Below are 16,531 nucleotides of genomic sequence, written 5' to 3' on the forward strand. Positions count from 1 at the left end.
AGCCCCCGACGGGAAGGCTGGGGGGGGGGGGTGGGTGGGTCGTGGCTCGCGAGCCAATGGGACGGAGGACGCCGGGAGGGGCGGGCTGTGGCAGCCAATGGGCGGGCGCGTTCCGTGCCGGGGTGGGGCGTGGCGGCGGGCCGCGGCCGCGGCGGCGGGGCAGCCATGACGCGGAGCTGCTCGGCGCTGGGCTGTACCGCCCGCGACAACGGGCGGAGCCGGGAGCGCGGCATCTCCTTCCACCAGTGAGTGCGGCCGTCCCCCGCCGCGGCGTTCCGGGCCCCGCCCGGGCTTGGGGAGGGGGGCAGCCCCCGCCCGCCCTCGCCTCCCGCTCTCTCTCTCTCCCCGTCTGCCGCAGGTTCCCGGTGGACGCCGCGCAGCGCCGCGAGTGGATCCGCGCCGTGAACCGCGTGGACCCGCGGAGCCGCCAGGCCTGGCGGCCCGGCCCCGGGGCCATTCTCTGCTCGCGGCACTTCGCCGAGGCCGACTTCGAGCGCTACGGGCTGCGGCGGAAGCTGCGGCGGGGGGCCGTGCCCTCCCGCTTCCCCCACCCGGTGCGTGCGGCTGGCGGCCGCGCTCCCCTCTCCCCGCCCCGAGCCGGGCCGCGTCCCGTCGGCGTGCCGTGACCTCCCCTCTCCCTTCCCCGCTAGGAGCCGCTGGGCGCCGGCCGGAGGAGCGGGCCCCCCGTCCGAGCCCTGAAGCAGCCTCTCCCCAGCCCCCTCGCCGGGGTCGCCGCCGGCGACCACAACTACAGCCTGAAGGGGCAGCAGGCAGCGGCCGGGGAGGCACGGCCGCCGCTGGAGCCGCCGCCGCCTCCTGCGGCCGGGAGGTGCTCCCGCACGCACCGGCCCAGAACGGTGGCGAACATCCTCCAGGAGCTGGCGGAGAAGCAGCAGCTTCCTGAGGAAACCGTGAGTTTGCTGCAGGCCCAGTTTCCAGGTACTGCCGGGGGCGTTTGCTAAGGCGGAGTGCTTCAGGGTCTGTGCTCCCTTTCCCCGGTTTCCTGTATCTGACTTGACGGTGTCAGTAATCCCCGATTGTCAGACTCCTAGGCCCGATGCTATAAGGCACTGGAATTTGTAGGTAGCCTACCAAGGCTTTGCAGTTTGTAGGTCTGGAATGCAGCAACCAATTCTGCAAAGAATTAAAGTCTTCCTGAAAAACTCAGTTACTTGAGGCTGGCTACGGTGCTCGGGTCAGACCTGTAACCAAAGGTGTGAAATCAAACCGTGCCACCATTCAGCTGACAAATGACTCAAGAATAGAGCATATTTAACTCAGAAAACCTTGTCTTTTGTGCTGTCCAGAGGCCAGCTCTGTTAACGTTAATAATATAACCTGAAGAAGCCATTTCAAATTGCAGAGTCAACCGTAAGTTAATGGCTTTTCTCCTGTTAGGCCAATTTTTAAGCAGCACCCACATGTGAGACACGGTCTTTACTCAAAACTGTGGAATGGCATTAGATAAAAGAGGGGAAAGACGTGTTGGGGACTCAGCCTCAGGCAGCATGGTAGGGCATACGCTCCCTGGCCACTGCCTGTCTCCAGGAAGAGGAGACACGGTGATAGTATTGCTGAGCTGTACACCTCACACCAGACTTCAGGACTGAGTGGTTCCAGAGGCCGCCCTGTTGCCTTGTATTCTGCAATGTGTTTGTACTATGCATTCCTGTTATGTTATCAGCTATTTATTTGCTTCACTAAAGCTGATCTCTTCTTTTTTAAGCAGATTTGCCTTGTGAGTTGCACAGCTGGAGGCAGATGGCAGAATACTCACCAGAAATGAGGCAATTTGCTTGTATTCTCCACCTCTACCATATTAAGGCCTATGATTACCTACGGAAGATTTTTCCCCTCCCTCATCCTTACAGCCTGACAAAGCAAGTTTTTATTCATTCATGCACTCTCAATGTATTTCCAGGTACTCATGTAGAAACAGTGTAACAGATCTGTCCTGAAACCATTCAGCGGTAGTAGTTTTTCCCTGCTTTGCTTTAGTAACAGAAGCAGAGTGGGAAGCAAATGTCAAGAAATATTGATACCCCTCATCTCAGAGAGCTGGTATGTGTTCATGCATGTGGGTGACAGCATGAGAATAACACATTCCTCACATTAACAATTCTAGAGTAAGTGTGGAGTTTGCTAAGTATTCCCAGATGAGTACGGGTGTGAAAAAAAGCTACATTTCAGGGCCTTAGCTGCTGTAGGATCTGTAAATGTTTTAGTGTTCACTGGGGAGGAGGGAGGAATACAAAAAGCAGAGGTGCTTTACCACATTGGCACATGGTCTTGCCCTGTGATGTGGAGTGTAGGCTTGTGAGAGGGGATGGGTGAACTAAATAGTGGAAAGAAGGGCAAATACAAGTAAGGTCATCTAAAAAGCAGCAACAGGAGGCAGTGTTAAGGGAGCACCTGCAGTATTCCACCAACAGCAAAAAACAAGTGAGGAGACACAGGCAGGAACAAGCATCAGTAGAGGAAATCAAAACCAATAGGACTATTGTCATGGTTTAAGCCCAGCTGCCCACAAAGCACCATGAAGCTGCTCCCTCACTCCTCCCCCCTCCCCAGTGGGATGGGGAGGAGGAAATAAATACAAAGAAACACTCATACCTCAAGACAAGAACAGGGAGGGATCACTCACCAATTATAGTCATGGACAAAAAACAGACTTGACTTGGGAAAAAAAGAAAATCAATTTAATTTACCACCAATCAAATTGAAACAAGGATAATGAGAAGTAAACCCAAACATTAGAACACCTTCCCCCACCCCTCCCTCCTTCCCGACTCAACCCCACTCCCGGTTCTCTCCACCTCCTCCCCCTGGCGGCGCAGGGGAACAGGGGATGGGGGTTGGGGTCAGCTCCCCACACCTTGTCTCTGCCGCTCCTTCCTCCTCAGGGGGAGGACTCCTCACTCCTCCCCCCTCCCCTGCTCCACCGTGGGGTCCCTCCCATGGGAGACAGTCCTTCACAAACTTCTCCAACATGAGGGGGTGAGAAAAGAAACTCAGACTATGCATTAAGAAAAGCAGGGCTGCTTGCTTTATACTCTGTCTTAGCCTGCTCTACAGCTCCAGACATGGCTGACCATGTCCTAAGTGGTCAAAGGTTCTTCCTGTTGCTTCAGTTTTCTCAGAATCACATCTAATAGCATCCTCCCTTTTTTTCCAGTTGGCTGTCTAATAATGAGGCTGCTGCAGGCTTCAGCAACGACATTTTTCTCCGCCTTCAGGAAAAGGTGGAGAGAGGGGAACAGGCCTACTGCTGCTGTGCCCTGATGGTGCAAGACATGTCCCTGCAGAAGCAGCAGGAGTGGGACCCACAGACCCAGCGCTTGACAGGCTTTGTTGACTTGGGAGCAGGCATCCTCGATGCTGATGAGGCTCCGCTAGCCTCAGAAGCAATAATCCTCATGGCAGTTGGCATCTCAAGTCCCTGGACAGCTCCACTTGGCTACTTCTTTGTGAACAGCACAACCGGCCACTTAATTGCTCAGCTGCTTCGTCAGACTATCAATAAGCTGAACAACATTGGCATCACGGTGCTGGCTGTGACATCAGGTGCCACCGCTCATGGTGCTGAGACTGCCAGAGCTCTGGGGATCAGGATAGATCCTGAAAGCATTCAGTGCACTTTCCAGCATCCGCCCGGCTCTGGTCACAGTATCACATACTTCTTTGACATTTGCCATGTGCTCCAGCTGATAAGGAATGCTCTGCAGTGCTTCCAGAAGATAGAGTGGCTCAGTGACACTGTGCAGTGGCAGCATGTGGTGGAGCTGGCAGCTTTGCGGGAGCAGAGGGTATTAGAGCCATGCAGTCGCAAGTCAGGTGGACCTGGGAGTAAGGAGAGTTACCACCTAAAGATCAACCTTGCTACCCTGTTGTTCAGCGAGGGTGTTGCTGACGCGCTGGAACACCTCCAGAAGCTGGGCCTGGCCTCATTCCAGAACTGCAGCGGTACCGTCAAGTTTGTGCGTTTGATGAGCCATCTGTGTGATGTATTTCATGGCAGAGGTCCCTATGGAAGGGGACTTAAGGAGCCTTTGCTAGCTGGAAATTACACCAAAATAACCCACCTCTTTAATGAGGCCAAGAGCTTCTTCGTCACCTTAACAGACTCTATGGGGAGATATGTTATTAAGAGCAAACGCAAACTAGGATTTTTGAGTTTCTTGCTCAATGCCGAAAGCCTCAAGTGGCTTTACACCAACTATGTGTGTCCAGAAGGCACTCCTTCCCACCATCTCCTGACCTACGCCTTCAGCCTTGACCCACTGGAGCTCTTTCTGAGGGCCCTCCAGCAAGCCTGCGGCAGCAATGGTAGCCCCACCTGCAGTGTGTTCCAGGCTGCTTATCAGAAATTGCTAGCTAGCTGCAGCCTGGTGCCAGGCTCACCACACAGCGGTGGCTCAGGCAATACAAGCTCCTTGGACATATCCCTGTCTCGTAGGAGAGATCTGACCCTTGGCAGCGTTTGTGCTCAATATAACCCAGCTTGTGGGAGGACACTGGCAACAGAGTACCCCTATTGTGCAGGCCTTCTTTTGCATGGCTCTGCACTGAGTAACGCGCTGACAGACCTATCACTGCATGCACAGAGCATCACCTGCACTGCGGGCTTCATTGCTGAGCAATTAGCCTTTGACTTGCAATGTGAGACTTGTCTTGCTTCCCTCTTTGACTCAGATGAGAGCAGGCTAAGATGTGGGTCAGTGCTCTATGTAAAAAAGTTAGGTGGAGTAAGTCTGCCCTCGGCGAGCGTGTACCACATAACAAGCATTTCGGAACAAGTCCTAAACCAGTATGGCAAAGTAGGAGACGACAACAAAAACACCAAGCTATGGCATTTGTTTCTAGAACAGAAAGTCTTCCAGGAGCTTCTGGGAGAAAGTCCCCTCTTCCCCACCCTCACGAACCATTTACTTGATGGGGAGTTGGGTGTCAACAATCACTACACAATCTTAGTAAAGGAAATAACACGATGCTACTTAAACATCAGAACAAGCCATGCCAAACACCTGAACTTGAAATACCATTGTGGAAGGCACAGATTGAAGAGACTGAAGGGAAAACATTTGTCTCCATTGCCATTGGGTAACTGTCAGTCAAGCCAAACCCACACAGGGTCATGAGTACTTACTGCTGTTCCAAGGATGGCCAACCCCTACTGAGGCTCAATGATGGCCATATCTAAGCAATACATGTGAGGAAATGTGGTGTCTTCCCAAGATTTGGCTGGCAAAAGTGGCGTTGATAAGCAGTGATGTGTTGGGCCACTGCAAGCCATCTGATCAGTTTGGCTAAGCAAAGCAAGGAAGTTCGTCTGATCCTGTGTTTCATCTAACAATCCTGCAAAGCAGCCACATATTTCATGAGACTCGCGTGGCAGGTCAGGATGAGCAATGGTTGCACAAGGTGCCTGGGAAAGTGGTAGGGGACACTGCAACACGTCCCCTGGAGGTGCTGGGTGGTTTAGTGCTGTGAGTGCTCTTGCCAGGAGAAAATTGATGCATCTTCCATGTGACTTGGGGGATCACATGTCCTGGCAATCTGATTTCACCAAAGCAGATCTACTTTAAAAAAGCTGGAGGCAAGAAAGCTTGCAGAGCTTTTACTTAAAAAAGAAAATAAAGACGTGAAAAGAAAATAGCACTCAAGTTGTACACAAGCTCTAATCTCCACTCCTACATGTCTCATCAAACAGCTAAACAAGCTGTTTAAGTCTAGATCCCCTGGAGGGGGGACTACAGTATCAAACTGCACCCCTAAAGGCCCATGTTTTACAAGGAGGGTAGTGGATACTAAGCAGGGAAGGCTGTTGTCCATGAAGGTGAGAGGGCAGCACTGAGGTTGTGACCAGGCTTCTTGTGCCCAGCAGCACCCAGGGGCACTGACACCCTCCTCTCTGGGCAGGAGCCCCAGGCACCAGCATATGGGGGTGCTGCAGCAGGGGAAGTGTTTCAGGTCCCATTAACTTGGCCCCATCAGGTCACGCACTCAACCGTGCCACATGGCCCCATCCTCCCAGAGCTGGCATGTGTCCTGCAACCCAAGGCACCTTTTCAGGTGTTGTTTCTATTGATTACTTGAATCATAGATTTGATGCCACCAAGTAGGACAGGATTCTTCAGTCAGTTAATTTCTGTGGCAAGGAAGCTGCCTTGGTAGGCAGTGCTTTACCTGGAATAGTGAAGTTTGGCATAACTGCTGCTAAATGGCTTCCCTTTGCCATGCAGAACAGCAGTTGCATCCATAGAGATGGAAGGCAACTATTTCCCACAAAACTCTGGCTGTTCAGTTACTTTTGAGCTGCATGTTGGAGATGGGATGAAAAATGGTGATCCACTGTGTCCTAGGACAGGAATAATATTCAAGGTGCCATTTTGCCTACCAGTGACTTGACAAAACTGTCCCTGGTCAGTTTTGGCTCTTCCTCTTCCCCTTAGTCCTACTCACTCATGGTGGGAGCAGAGCTGCTGCATTCAATTCCTCAAGCTCTGCTTTGAGATCAGCAGCACAACTTCACATGTTCTCTACTGGGAGTAGCAAACCAAAACCTCTAGACTTTTTTTCCAGTCCAATTACCTAAGCAAAAAGCCATGTTGAAGCCATCACTTTCATGGAGCCATTCCAGCTACAAGAGACTCTGCAGGTAACTATTTCCCTACAAGAGACCAACAGGTAACTATTTCCCTCCCATATATATGTGATTTTTAGGAAAACTGGCAAAATGCTGAAGTGCCAGTGGTAGATCGGTTGCACTCATGTAATGTTGCAACATTTGCATTGCCTAAACCTCCAGCTCCAATATGAGCTGAGCCATAGGGAACAGGCACTTCCTCACTGTGCAATTTTTTTGGCTGGATATAAGGCTGCTTCCACTTCTTGTTTACATCTGAGGGAGCCTTGTCTTGCTTGATTCATACTGCACTGCCTCCTGAACAGAAAGCTCTTGCACAAAGATGCACATGAGCTCCTGGCTGCTGGGGTGAAGTTGTGAACATGGCAGGCATGCTGCACACTGGGCTTCCCCATCTCTGAATTTCTCATGGGTTTTGTGCAGTTGCTGCCAATCAGTGAACTGAGCCGGAGACTGCTGCGCAGATAAGCTGACTTCAGGCTCTGTGCATTCCTGTGGCTGACCTGCCTGTACCCATGACCACCACAGTTCACACATCCTTTTGTAATTCACTGAAATGTTGATGACAGAGGTTTTCAAGAGATGTTGAGGTATGGGACTTGGTAGGATGGCATTTGAGCAAAAGCACATTATTAGAAAAAAGTGTGACAGTTACCTAATTTACAAAGCTATCAAGTATTGTAAGAAAGCTTGACAACTGTTACAGGAACCCTGTACCAATTGCCATTATTTTCCAAAAATACAGACCTGCTGTTGTCCACAACAGATACTGCTGGCTGTACTCACACCACAGGAACTATCAGGTTTCAGTGGAATTTTCCAGCATTCATAACTCCACAATTGCAACCAAGTGATTTTCTGCACCACTCCTTTTCCCACTGTGTCTTTTGGACACTATTTTCTCTTCTCAGCAACTCCTTGCTCAGATGTTCACCATCTCTCTCTGAAACATCCTGACTCTTGCTAGCATACAAATACACCCCTCAGTCACTTGTGAGCACCTCATTCCTTCTCTCAGTCCTCTACTGCAGCCTAACATAAGACAGCCTTCCCTCACAGCAGCTGGTGTGATAGGGGGGAAAAGCTTAGTCCAGTAACATCTTCTGTTCGCTCAACATCCTAACAAGACTCCTAAGACTCCCTGAGCATTTATCGTATAGTATATTTACCAAGCTGCTAAAGCTGAACATAGAAAGTGGATGCACAACCCCCTACCCTCAGGTTTTACTTTGCAGAAACAAACCACAAGCTCTCTTAACTGACTTGTATTCCTTAATGCAACCAACTAATACAGCTTTGCAAGAGCTGCTCACAAACCTCCTCCCCAAGAGAGACATAGACACAAATGCCACCAGAAACCAGTGCATTGCATCCTGCTAACAATCAGTCTAAGGCTCTCAAAGTTTTGCCCAGGGTCTTCAGGGAGCTCTGTGTCACACCCTGCTGTCTTCAAGGGTGCTGCAGAATGGCCTTGCACATTTTTCTGCTCAGTCTGAGCTTAACTCTTGTCCAGCCAGTGCATGTGAAAAAACTATGCTTTCTCATTAAATATTTTAAAAGAAATTGAGAAATTTCTCAACTATCTGGTGCTGGCTTGGTTGACACATTTTGGCCCTTTATGAATTGTGCCACAATGTGGCATGAATTGCTATGCATGAATGACAGTACGCCAGTAACCACGGGTTTATCTCTGGTAGGATTCAAATCTCATACTGAAGATCCAGGCCAGTACTTGCATCAGAAGTGGGCCTAGTGTTAACAGATTTGATATTTCAGTGAAAATCTTCTGTGTATATTTGTCAGTGTTGAAGGAAAGGAGTGCAAAAAAAAAATAATCGTATTTACAGAATAGTATAAATGTTTATTTTTCTTTGTGATTTATCTGACTGTTTTATTTGTACAATATAGAAAAGTGTATCCTTTGAATAGGTCTAGTAAATATAAATTTAATTTTTCTACTTTCAGATGTAAACAGAACTAGAAAATGAACTCTTGCCCCATTCCCAATTATTTTAATGTAACTGGATGAACTTGACTGTAAATCTTGTCCAGCAGTTTGATGCAAATGGCTAGGGAAGTACAAAAACCAATTCACACATTCTACACCAGGGAAAGTGGAGAGAGGAATCCAAGCTTAATATTTGAGAAAGCTTGTTCAAAACAAAATAGAAGAACTAAGAGCATTTGATTGCACCTTCAAAGTCTTTACAAGCAAAATATTCTCAAGCAATGCCATCATACATAATTACAACTGTAATCTAAATTTCACAAGTGTTTTTGCACACTGTATATAAATACACATCACAAAAGGTGCAATTTAGAGTAAGACATGGAATATATACAAAATTAACATGGATTGAAGTCTAAACAAAAGAAGGCATATTGCAATCTGTTTGAAAAATAACATAAGTAGGTATTACTTTATTCACTTACACTAATTTACATTTATACAAATCTTACTGGGCATACTGTATTAGGTCTCTAGAAGTAAACTGAATATCCGCACTATCTACATGTAAAGTTACTGCACTGATTTTTTAGTAAACCCAAGCCCTAATTATGAAAATGGCATTTACTTACACAAGAGGTGGATTCCCTTTTCAGAGATTTGCACAAACATACTTGCTATTTATGCTCAGGGAGATGTTAATAGCAGACAGAGCCCTTCAGATGGTGACTCTCAGGTCAAACCTTGTATGAAATGGCCATTCAACAGGCCCGCCACTGCTGCTGGCCACCTCCCAGGCCCTTCGTGCCCCCAAGGTATTTCAAGGAGAAACCAGAGAAGGGTCAAGGAGAAAGGGCCTTCTGCTCAGTGCACAGGACCATGGGGTGAAGACAGGAGTGGAAGCATCCTCCCATCGTACTGCCATCACACATGTAGGCACTTAGCTCTGCTGCTGGTTTGCCTAGCCCCTACCTTTCACCAGCCTGGCCATGCTAGAAAACCTGGAGGAAGAGCTCTGCTGCATGTATTTACAGCTTTATGTGAGGAATACAAAATCCCTTTTGGAAAAATCTAGCTACTTCAGGGTGCAGTGAGATAGGTAATAAAAATGGCTGTGATGAAACATGGTTATTGATGCTCATGGTAGGTAACCTACCAGGTTAATTTTGCAAATGTGTTCCACTATCAGAAATGTGATCTGAGATTGCCTATAACAAATACTGAAAAAAAATCCCCTGCCCTAGTCTATACACAGCTATAGCTGATTCCCCCTGCCCCCCTTTGTGTAAAAGGATCCGTGCATCTGTTTTGGTAGTGATCCTGATTCTGTGCTAGCATCCTCTCTGATCACAGCTCTCACAGTCATTCTAAACAACACTAAAAAAAAACACCTTACGCCAAGTAAATTGCCAACATACAGAGAAACAGCATCCTGAAGACCCACAGCCAGGCTGAACATGATCCCTACCTGAGTTTGCAAGTCGATTCAGATGCAGATTGTCTCGAGTCCTCATTAAGACAACTGTGGTTCCACTGTCTCACATGATCTTAGCTTCTCAGTCTTAAACAATTTTCCAGGGTTACAGCTCAATCCTAGAAAACACAATGGACTGCACAGTCCTACCTCCAGTGACGGATGAGGCTGCTGCAGACCTCTGAAAAACCAAGCTTCACCTAAGCAACAACATCCATCTGCTGCACACTTAGGTAACACTGTACACTGGGCAGACAGTCCAGCATTGCAGCATGGCTGCCCTTCCTCACTTCTGAGAACAGGCCACTGTCTTAGCCTTCAAGTTCCAGCTTAATAAACATCTGAGCTCTCAGCTACATTCCTATCAAAAAATTCCCATTAATTCCATTTGCCTCTAAGCTCCTTGGGCCTCGCTCCAGTGAGATTCTCCACCACTTGCCCAATGCTAGATCTGCAAGGAACCCCTCTGTATTATTGCCTGGGTATTTCACAGTGCTCCATGCACTAAAGTAACATGCTGTGTCAGGTCCTAAATACAGGTACTACGTTCCACTTAGATGCTTATTTTTACACACTTCCTTTCAGAACTATCTTGGATACACTGATACCTCCTTATTACGGGCCTGTCACCCAAAGCATCACATGGCTGTTGACATCACCTGTGTTTTCCTGTATGCACAAAGTGATGCAACTCCATACACTGTAAATAATATATATTATAATAATTTATATATGCCCTTCAGGCAATTATTCTGAGGGAAAGGGGAGAACACACCTAATTTTTAAGAAACCCAAGGTAAAAGCTGTACATAGGGAAGAAGAATTGGCCTTTAGGCATTGTCTTAAGTAGGATAGGATTTAGCTAAGATTTAAAAGGCTCTACATCTTGTTATAAAAGATTTTCTTGTTTCAATCTTACACAGGTCAATTTACAACAAGCACCAAATTAACAAATATTATTAAATCCTCTATGCCGAACCAAAGTGTCCCTGTGCCTTAAGTGTTCTGTTCAGTCCGCTTCGTTGTGGCTCATGTGCATGAGTCAGCAGTTCATGGCACAAGTGTCACTTTTGGACTTCCCTGCAGAGTTAATAACTCTCATCAAACAGCGTCCAAACTCCTCCAGGATCATGCGCTCTGCTGCAGCTTTTGACTTGCCCATCTTCTCCGCTTGCTCTGCCTGGGCAAGAAGGCATTCGCAGGTTGCATCAGCTACCTCCTTGGTTACAAACGTAAAAGGCAGCCTGAAACAAAGAAAGATCGACTCACTCTCAGCAAAAACACACAATGCACGTAACTCCAGGGCTGGGCAACTTTTTAGTACAAGGACTGATGAGATTTCATCTCTCATTGCTTCCAAGAGCCTTTAGACAACCAACAGGGAGTGAATAAGCCACAGTTACAACCAAATGAACTCATCGCCATTGTGCTTTGGTGCCTGCCTCCACTGATGTACATTTTGATATAGACTTTGAAATGCCCATGTACATAGAACAATTCTCCAGCTTTTACTATAACGGCAGCTTAAAGATTACATCCTCTCAGTAAATGGGACACTTGTACTTCACGCTTTCTGTGAGCACATGGGCAACCATGAGAAGACAATGCTTAGTTACGTGCTTGAACACAGCTAAGCTTGGCATACCCTAGGTTCAACAGAAAGCACAGTTGCGTGAACAAAAAGCTCCATTCACCTGAGCGCTCCTGCTTCTCCAGCTTACAGAGATAACACTCAAAGATGACAGGGACATACCTGTCACATCAGAAAAAAAACACATTAGAAGCAACTGAAACCAGGTGCTGCATTAACTTACTTCCCGCCACCACTGCTGAGTGCTGGTGTTGGCCTTGTCAGCAGATCTGAGATCTGGGAAGATAACTTGGTCTTTGCAGCGGTCTGCTGCTGGACCCTAACTTCTGCAGCATCTGCTAAATGCATCAACGTCTTCCGCTCTGGGCTTTCTTCAAAATTTTTACAGCCAATGCATTTGCATATGGAAGAACACATGATTTTTGCCTGAAAGAAACAAACAAAACATGAGAAACCTGTTGCAACCTTGACTCCCTTTATGACAAGCCACAACGAAAAGGAGATCTTGTTTTGATCTCTTACCAATTAGCCACTAGAAGAAATGCACAAGTAGTAGTTTTCTCTCTAAATCCTCACCTCAAACTGAGATGCCTTCCCAGAATGTATACTTGAATCAAATGCAAATCAATGGTTTCCCACTCATCACTTTCTTAAACAACCTACTGTTTCCAGTGGAATATAGGCTGTTGAGTTATGAGAGAGGTCACTCTGCCACTGTCTCTACATCCAAACTGATCTGTTAGCTGACACAACTTTTGCTTTTGTCTTCCACAGACATGTTCTATCCCACAGCGTCTGTGGGATGCTGCTTCAACTCCTCCTAGGGACTTGGTGCAGTAGATTTCTTTAGGAAATACTGCTCTTCAGTAAAGGACAAATCCAAACCTGAGTTCAAAGTTGCTACATGGTTTAAAATGAAACAGAAGTGATCAATTTTGCCACATACATGGCTTTCTACATGCAAACTGCTGGAAGAAGAGATAACATTATAGCGATAGAAAACATTATAGCAATACAAAAAAAAGACAAAGCAAATCAGAGAAGTCACAGCACTAAAGGGAAAAAGCCAGTATCTTTAAGATAAGATAATGCTGCGTACCTCATAACATTCGCAGTAGTTTTTGAGACATCCTGAGCGTTTACAGTTACACCCTTTGCTGTGTCTCCGATCTGATTCTCCTTCCTTTCCTTTCCCTATTTTGGGCTTGAAGGCTTCAGGGTTTCTGTCAAGGCAGGCCTGTCAATGCAGACCCAAAGGGTCAGTCACTGCATGCGGGGAGCAGAATTCAGAGGTGCAATAAAAGAACTTAAGCCTTGCACGTGGGAAGAGATCAGGGCATTATACACCCACTCTGCCCCACACCATAGCTTCAGAAGACACAAGCTAAATGGCTTTCATCCCAGGGGCAGGGGAAGAGGCCCCTCACCTTTATTGCTTTTTGCCTATCATTTTCATGGTCCAGGTTGTTATAACAATTTGTACAGTTGCAGTTATTGCAGAATTCGCCGTTTGCAAAACAATCACAATACCTGAAACAGAAGATGCAGAAGGCATTTGTAAACATGACCATTACATTGGCGTCAGTACTGATGACAGTAGCAGAAGTTCCTAGTCTGGTGATATGCACATGCACCAATAAGGGTAAGGGTCATCCTATGCTAAACTCCACATGTAGAAGTGGTATCAGCCTCATTGCAAGGCCTAAATCTTCTAGCGCAGGTCTAGTTATTGTCTAAAGACACAGGTATAGCTCAAGGGTGTCCATCTGAACTGATGTTCATATAGCACAGGTCCCCATTGCAGCAAGAGAAGCTAATGAGACTTTTTTCTAGGGTAACTCCTGGGTGGCTGACCCATATATTGAGGGCCATCCTGCTGCAGCCACCTCATAACAAGTTCCTGACCCAGCCAGTTAAGTCAGCATTCAGGAGCTCTCATACAGCCAAAACAAAAGGCAAGCGATTGGAGTAATCAACAGGCAAACTGACTAACACAGCAATGAGCCCTTTTTTTTGTTAATTTTGCCCATAAACTGTTTGCAGCTGTTAACTGAGGCAGAGTTCACCAAAGCCGGGATGGAATAATAGAAAAGAAATAACAAGTGGTACACCTCATAGGCTTTGAAGCACAGGTAACTAGGGAAAGGATCCGAACGAGGATAAAGCTGTAGAGACTTTAAGGGACAAGTATGTGAATAAAAAGCAGCAAATCATTGACAGGAGAAGCCAATCACATTGCCACGCCCCTTATGTACCTCTGCTACCTCCCACCAAAAACAAGATCTCACCAGCCCACAGATCTGATACACCACATACATCCCCAGCTCAAACATGGCTTTGGGCCATGACGAACTCTGGCACATTTCAATGCTTCCAGTACCACCTCCAGCTATAGCTGATGGAAACTGCTGATCCTCTTCAGTTGCTTTTCAAATGCTGCTGGGAGCATATGTTCATATTTAGGAACCCAAACCCTTTTCAAAACTGGCTTCCTGTGGTTTGCCCAGGGTAACACTACAAGAAGAGGATTAGGGTTGCCCTGGAGTCCACTTCAACCCTTTATCTGGTTGAACTGCATTTTAGTGACTTTTAGCATCCTGAATGGTCCCAGGGACAAACTACATCAAAAGCTTTTACAACCTGTAATAGCTGTCTTTTCTGTCCTGTTTAAAATTCAGTAGTAGAATGGTCCTGGTTTCTAAACCAAACAGCATCAGCAGCAACCCAGAGCATCAGTAAGCAAATAACTTCTGAGTTCTCTTCTTTGTAGAATAGGCTATGTGCCTACCTTCAACATTCATTTGGGAAAAAGCAGCTCCCCTTCCAGACAGGAAAAGGTTTTACTAGTGAGAAGGCACCTTTGCCAGTGAATTAGCCATTTGCTCTGCACCTATGCCTAGCCACTTAAAGATGTAAATACAGTCATTTACAAGAAAAGTTTGTTTCCAAACAGCATTCTGAAGGTGCAAAGCATCACTAGCAATGCCATTGGTCTCCCATAATTCCTAGAACATTCACGTGCCAAAGACTAAAATAAGTGGAAAACCCTAGGCACCTAAAATACATTTGGCACTATGAAGTCAGTCATGTATGTTTTAAAACATCTGAGAAAACAGCTACACATCTCCTGTTTACCCTATCTTCTGCGCAACAGACAATTTTGAGGCTAGGAAGCACAGAGCACACCTCCCCACATAGAGGTGGGATGTATTACGTGAAAAGAAACCCAAGCTGGAAAGTTTAAACAAACTTAACTTGGGTTCAGATACTGTTGCACCACTTCCCTTTGAATAGCACACCAACCATTTCCTCTTCATTGTCTAGAATTCAGGGAACCACAGATTAATTTCAGTATCTCCTGTTATTGCCCCCAAATCAGTAAACTGACTTTGCCTCAAGTTAAAGAAACTTAGCATCTCCTCAACTTAAAATGCTTTTATGTCAAATTCTTACAAAGATACTGAATGGAATAGCAAAATATCTCATGAGGATGAAAAAGACTCAGACCTATCAGTGAAGAATCACTTGTCTATTCAGACATTTAAGAAAAGATACACAGCCCAATTTTTCTGAAGTACTTGATACAGCATGGTATTACTGGTGTGCTTCACCAAAGTATAGTAGATGCCCACTGACAATACCCTGGGATGTCATTTCACTCATAGCAACAACGCAACTGCAGCTGCTGAGTGGAATTGGCTCCACCATGCAACAAGGCTTCAAAGTTAGAAATTTATAAAATGTTAGGGTCCATATAGCTCACAGGAGTTGCAAAATTACACAGGCACTGCAACATCTCCACCAATATCAACAGCAACCTTAAGCTGGCACCTAGACATAACATTTCTGACATACTTAAAAACATTATATTCTGATATTCTGATACTTGGCATAAATTTGTGATGTCAAAAATAAGGCTTAAAAAAAAACTAAAACAAGCTGTACTTACAATTTCAAACATAGAGACTTGGTACAATTGCAAGGCTTCCTGGGGCGGTTTGCAGATTCAGAAGGAATTATTCTGGGGGGGGCAAAAAAAGTGCATTTATATATGCGCACACTGTTTTATCAGTTTCTTCCTATTTTAAATTCAAGTAAATAGCTCCTAATAAAAACTTTGAAAAAATCTTTATATTACCCTTGCATTATGTTTTTGGCTGACTGTGTTCAAGTAACTATTATATATAATGCCTTTATATAGTGCCTTTCCAACCCAGAAAGAGCTGAGTTATTTGCTGCAAATCTGGCTGCATGCCTAAAGTAGAAATGAGGCTTAAAGCTAGAGGAAGCATCATAACTGAAAACTGGAATCAGGGAAAACTTCCCCAGAACCCCTCTACATGCAGAGGGACTAGATCCAACCAAGGTTCACACAAGATGATTGTGCCTTTCCTTTTGTTCTAGTTAGAATTAATTAAAAAAAAAAAAAAAGCAAGCTCTGGAATAATGGGAAAGCAAGCCAACGGTATTCAGTTTATAGGTAAATTTTATATCAGACACAGTCTTTAACTGCTCCTAAAACTCAGATTTTATGTCACTAATCGCTTTTGATGAGATTCGTTCCATGCCTATCCAGCAATTTCTGCACGTAATGCCAGGGAGATTAAATCAAACCTATTTGTTTGAATAGCTGCATCTGGATTTGGGATTAGATTACATCAGTTGAGGTTGCAGCAACAAAAAGCACCTTGGCATTTACAATTTCAAGCAAACAATAACACAAAAGGACTGTGCAGAACAGCTAAGCCTGCTGGATTGGCAAAAGGAAAAATATTATGTGTTAGCCATTATTTTCATCCTTAAAGGAAAAATACAAGACTGAAAAAACCCCCCAAATCCTCCTATCAGGATCCATTTGGGACTTTACTTCCA

The 16,531-nt window shown here is 46.0% G+C and overlaps 2 protein-coding genes across 5 annotated transcripts in view; one reads left to right on the forward strand and one right to left on the reverse strand.

Moving 5' to 3' along the window:
* The first annotated feature begins 114 nt into the window (after positions 1–114).
* THAP9 (THAP domain containing 9) lies at positions 115–8,324 on the forward strand. The gene is made up of 5 exons (XM_075033970.1): positions 115–245; positions 359–554; positions 651–939; positions 1,730–1,880; positions 3,176–8,324. The coding sequence occupies exons 1-5, from the start codon at positions 166–168 to the stop codon at positions 5,136–5,138; spliced, it is 2,679 nt and encodes an 892-aa protein (XP_074890071.1). The 5' UTR covers positions 115–165; the 3' UTR covers positions 5,139–8,324.
* A 22-nt stretch (positions 8,325–8,346) lies between these two features.
* LIN54 (lin-54 DREAM MuvB core complex component) overlaps positions 8,347–16,531 on the reverse strand; it is a 40,950-nt gene continuing 32,765 nt past the window's right edge. For 3 of the 4 annotated variants that reach the window (XM_075033984.1, XM_075034003.1, XM_075033993.1), the window contains 5 exons: positions 15,609–15,680; positions 13,087–13,189; positions 12,759–12,896; positions 11,883–12,085; positions 8,347–11,312 (listed from right to left, as the gene is read on the reverse strand). In XM_075033984.1, the coding sequence (XP_074890085.1) occupies positions 11,111–11,312; positions 11,883–12,085; positions 12,759–12,896; positions 13,087–13,189; positions 15,609–15,680 (718 nt within the window). In that variant the 3' untranslated portion in view covers positions 8,347–11,110. The remainder of the gene's footprint in view (positions 11,313–11,882; positions 12,086–12,758; positions 12,897–13,086; positions 13,190–15,608; positions 15,681–16,531) is intronic. The other variant, XM_075034013.1, reaches the window with a different exon arrangement.

The sequence above is a fragment of the Buteo buteo genome, chromosome 1 (genome assembly GCF_964188355.1).
Source record: "Buteo buteo chromosome 1, bButBut1.hap1.1, whole genome shotgun sequence".
Taxonomy (NCBI): Eukaryota; Metazoa; Chordata; class Aves; order Accipitriformes; family Accipitridae; genus Buteo; species Buteo buteo.

Coding starts and splice junctions, on each gene's coding strand:
- THAP9 (XM_075033970.1), top strand. CDS start 166: ATGACGCGGAGCTGCTCGGCGCTGGGCTGTACCGCCCGCGACAACGGG. Junction 940..1,729: donor GCTGCAGGCCCAGTTTCCAG/GTACTGCCGGGG, acceptor TTTTTTAAGCAG/ATTTGCCTTGTGAGTTGCAC. Junction 1,881..3,175: donor CATCCTTACAGCCTGACAAA/GCAAGTTTTTAT, acceptor CTTTTTTTCCAG/TTGGCTGTCTAATAATGAGG.